At 46.4% G+C, this 3,947-nt stretch overlaps 1 protein-coding gene across 1 annotated transcript; it reads left to right on the forward strand.

Annotated features, from left to right (window-relative positions):
• Positions 1–853: 853 nt before the first annotated feature.
• On the forward strand, positions 854–3,005 carry LOC122539064 (LIM domain transcription factor LMO4.2-like). Its single transcript, XM_043673662.1, has 2 exons — positions 854–996; positions 2,366–3,005. Exons 1-2 carry the CDS (start codon positions 854–856, stop codon positions 2,523–2,525), a joined length of 303 nt encoding a protein of 100 aa, XP_043529597.1. The 3' UTR covers positions 2,526–3,005.
• The last annotated feature ends 942 nt before the right edge of the window (positions 3,006–3,947 follow it).

Genomic DNA, 3,947 nt, shown 5'->3' on the forward strand with positions numbered 1-3,947 from the left:
GTTTGACGTAGGATTTCTCTATAATTTCTCGTAAACGTACGGCTGTAAATGTCTATTCGAAATGGTTTAACAAGCACGCCGCATCAGGGAACGCCATCCGAATCCGATTTATCCGACGTAGAAAAGGAAATCGCTTTGTTAACGCCACGATAATACGTACGATTATACATTCAACGCCCGCCGTGCGCAGATCTACTTATGTTTTTGCGAATTACCAGTTTTCAGTCAACATCATTGAATTCGTAATGCGTAACTGGCATAAATCTGGACTCGTTAGTGTACCCAGCTAACCGTATAACCCAATGAAACATTAATGAACGTAGAAATATTCGTTTCCGCGGGACAAAGAGAAACCTCGTAATTATTGGCGCCCGGTTCCGCTTTGTCCGCCCCCTTTCCCCCGATCAACCTAACCTTTACCTCATTTCATAAATGACAGTAAGGAAATGGCGTCTACGCGGAAAATTGATTTCACCCACTAAATATTGCGACGTTTTTATATATATATATATTTTCGCTTCTCGTGAACATTCCACGCGTTTCTGTAGATTTAAGTTCCCTGTAAACGCGTACCAACCTAACGTTTACCACGCAAAAATTGATTTCGCTCACTAAATGTTGCGATATTTTATACTGTTCTTGTACCTTTGAATTTCCTGTAAATGTATAAGAAAGAAAAATTATATTAATTATTGTTGAAATTGTTGAAAATTCTACCTTTTGATCGTAAGATTAAAAAGTAGAATTTGGTGCGTTAACGCATCGATCGTTAATGGATTAATCTAACGAATTAATCCAACGCGGAGGTAATCAAGATGTCCGATTGATCAACATTGTTCACGATTGTTTCAGGATGTTTGGAAGCAGTGGTGCTTGCGCTGGCTGCGGCAACGCGATACCTGCCACCGAGCTAGTAATGAGGACGGGTGGATCGGTATTTCACCAGAAATGTTTCACCTGCAGCAAGTGTGGAAATCAACTCGTTTCCGGCGATAGGTAAGATTACCAGAGCTAATAAACGTGCTTTACTAGCCGTCGCTGATACGATATTAATTTTCGAGACTTGGACCGTGAGGGGAGATTTACAACAAACACGCACATTTTTTCGAAAATCGAAGTCTCCTCCTTACATCGATCCCTTGTCATTGCAAAATCGATTGTATCAACTATGGTACATCTTTTGTGTACCACAGAATTTTTTTTCACCACTTCATTGAACGTTGGATATTAAGCTCAAACGAGAAAAGTTTCAGTTCGATAAAATGCTGAAAGAAAAATCGATACAGCGAGTTTTAAGGATGTTTTGGATTTCAATTCTTCGAGAAAAAGATATATCCTTGCTTTCCCATCCGCTGCACATGATGCAAAATCATCTTCGAAAAGGAAAACAATGTAGAATGTTCGAGACCAAGTGGATCGTTGTAACGATCTTTTTTTTTTTTTTTTTTTTTAGGAAGTTGAATTATCAGTTTGAATAATCGACAATTTTTCATTGTCACTGGCACTTTTATACTCTTCACTCTAAGTGGACGATAGTTTCCAACAAGAGATTAGATAAAATTACGATTGGACAAACTGATATCGTCATTAAGCTGCGGATGTTTACGCGCTCGTGGGATATTTGATGGCGAAGAAATGTACATGATATAAAAAATATATATATATATATATATATTAATTGTGCTCGCAGAAATGCGAATTCGCATAAACATCCGTAATTTAGTTACCTCTACAACAGTCGGCTTTAGAATTAGTTGAAATTGCAATCGAGTTAGAGGCAGGGGTAGAACGAAATTGATCGTGGGTTCAAAGAGACACGAAGAGAGCCGCGAATTTTGCCAGGGAGCATAGATACGACTCGAAGAGGAAACGCGTCAATTAAAGGGTTGGAAAAGAGGCGTGTCACGCGGGACTGTCGATTAATTGGTGGGGATCGCAACCGGGGATTTTGTAATAAAGGAGGAGGGACACAATTATCGCGTCCCGGTAATGAAGCAATCTTGTTTATGAACATCGATTTTGTGGATATCTCTGTGTGCACGTCGTGCTCTGCTTGATTGCCAGATGTTCGCTTCGAACTACGGTTTTTGTCCCTGTGAAACGCGATTGTTCGCGTCTCCGCGCTAATCACCACTTCCGTCGAGCGCGGTATTCTCGATCTTTGACGGATCGTTCGATATTTTGCCCGAATGTAAGCTGCTCCAGGAGTTCTTGTGCTCGAAAATTACGCGTCTAACTTCTCGTCAAACAAACGACACACTTGCCTCTTCGCTGACTGTGAGTTCGTTCGTTTGATGATTGCACGGATATCAGATGAAATTCAACGACGAACGATTGAAATAACTGTTGTTTCCGATTTTTCCAGGTATTACTTGCTGTCGGGGTCACCGGTCTGCGAGACGGATTGGCACAAAATCGTGAAATCGTCGAGCGTCGCGGCCGCAGCCGCGGCGGCAGCGGCCGGCAACGGTGGCGCACCGGTGAGAAAAGGTAAGGTCGGTCGGCCTCGAAGAAGTCGCGAATGAGGTGGCAACCCGGTCGGTCGCCCGAAGAAGGTACAAGCCTCTCCGCAGCCGACGCCAGTCGTCGTACCGTCACAGGTCGACGTCGTGGACGTCGCTGTCGGAGGGGATCCCTATTCGCCGCCTCCGCCGGGTCATCAGCAGTACCACCATCATCACCACCACCATCACCATCATCATCAGATGGGACTCGTACATCCGGGACTGGCGGTACAGCAAACACACCTGCAGGCGTCCACCTACCAGGAGTGGTCTCCGTGGGCACAGGACACCTGCGACTGAGCAATCACCCTCGTTCAACCACTTGTCCGAGTGTCGGGCTCGTCGCCTGGCTGAACGAATCCTCCTCGCCCTGGTCTCGAGCGTCGCCGCTGGGCCCTCTTCTCCGTTTCTCCGTTCCATCGCCGTCACCGGTTCGAAGATGGAAGAACGGAAGAATCGAGTACCACTCGCTCGCGTAGGGTGATCTTGCGATCGTTCGCCCGAACAAAAAAGGAATGTAAATTCGAATTGTGAACTACTTCGACTCGCGAGCGGTTTTCTTTCGTGGATACGGGTGAAACAGGTGATAGATTGTGTGTGTGTGCGTCTTGCCTCTTGTGAACGTTGTGCGCGAGTGCAAGAGGGGGACGAAGGATCAGTCCTTGGCTGACTGCAATACGAGGCTCTCGTTCTGCTTATGAACCGTTTACGTCGCTAGGAAGAACTCCATAAACGACGATGGAGAAAAATAATGTTTCTTGTTCGTCTTGTACCGACCGATCGAACGCGTCTTCGATTCGGTCTTTCGCCGCGTTTCGACGAGTCGCCTGTGCGCCAAAACGAACCTCTCGATCGCCTCCGCCCTTGCCAGGCCTTCGATCAGGAACGAACCTCGAGCAATAAGCGTGCACCTGTCTCGTTGGATTGCTGAGTAAATCGCGTGGCACCAGCCACGTGCGAGAACGCTGTACGCATCTTATCAACTGGTCTCCCCCCCCCTCCCCAACCCCTCCCCAACCCCTCAACCTCAACCCCAACCCCCGCTCTAATCGATAATCTTTGCTCAATCACGAAGAATGGAGGATATTGGTAGCGTCCTGAGGTATACGGGCCGCTTCGCGTATCGTCGCCCACAGTATAACGTCAATTCTCTTCGGCCTCGGCCGGTTCTTCGCTGCTCGTCCACGTTTAATCGAATCGGTAATCCTGTTAATCGCGCATCAGCCAACCGGCAATCACTTTCGCGCTCGTGTTTCGCTGCATTTCCTCTCCAACGGATCCGCATCAGCGCCTGATACTCCCTACCAGCTCGATTACCCTGGTTTATTCGCGATACTTTGTGATCGATTTCGTTTGGTTGGAATTTCGTTTGTTTTTTTTTTTTTTTTCTTTTTGGTTGACGCTACGACGACTCTCGCGATTTCTACAATATAAGTCGTCTTT

This window comes from Frieseomelitta varia, unplaced genomic scaffold (genome assembly GCF_011392965.1).
Source record: "Frieseomelitta varia isolate USP_RPSP 00005682 unplaced genomic scaffold, Fvar_1.2 scaffold_1895, whole genome shotgun sequence".
Taxonomy (NCBI): domain Eukaryota; kingdom Metazoa; phylum Arthropoda; class Insecta; order Hymenoptera; family Apidae; genus Frieseomelitta; species Frieseomelitta varia.

Bases quoted from the DNA above. Each gene is read 5' to 3' on its own strand.
- LOC122539064 (XM_043673662.1), top strand. From the start codon at position 854: ATGTTTGGAAGCAGTGGTGCTTGCGCTGGCTGCGGCAACGCGATACCT. The intron at 997-2,365 runs GTAAGATTACCA...CGATTTTTCCAG, and splicing joins CAACTCGTTTCCGGCGATAG to GTATTACTTGCTGTCGGGGT.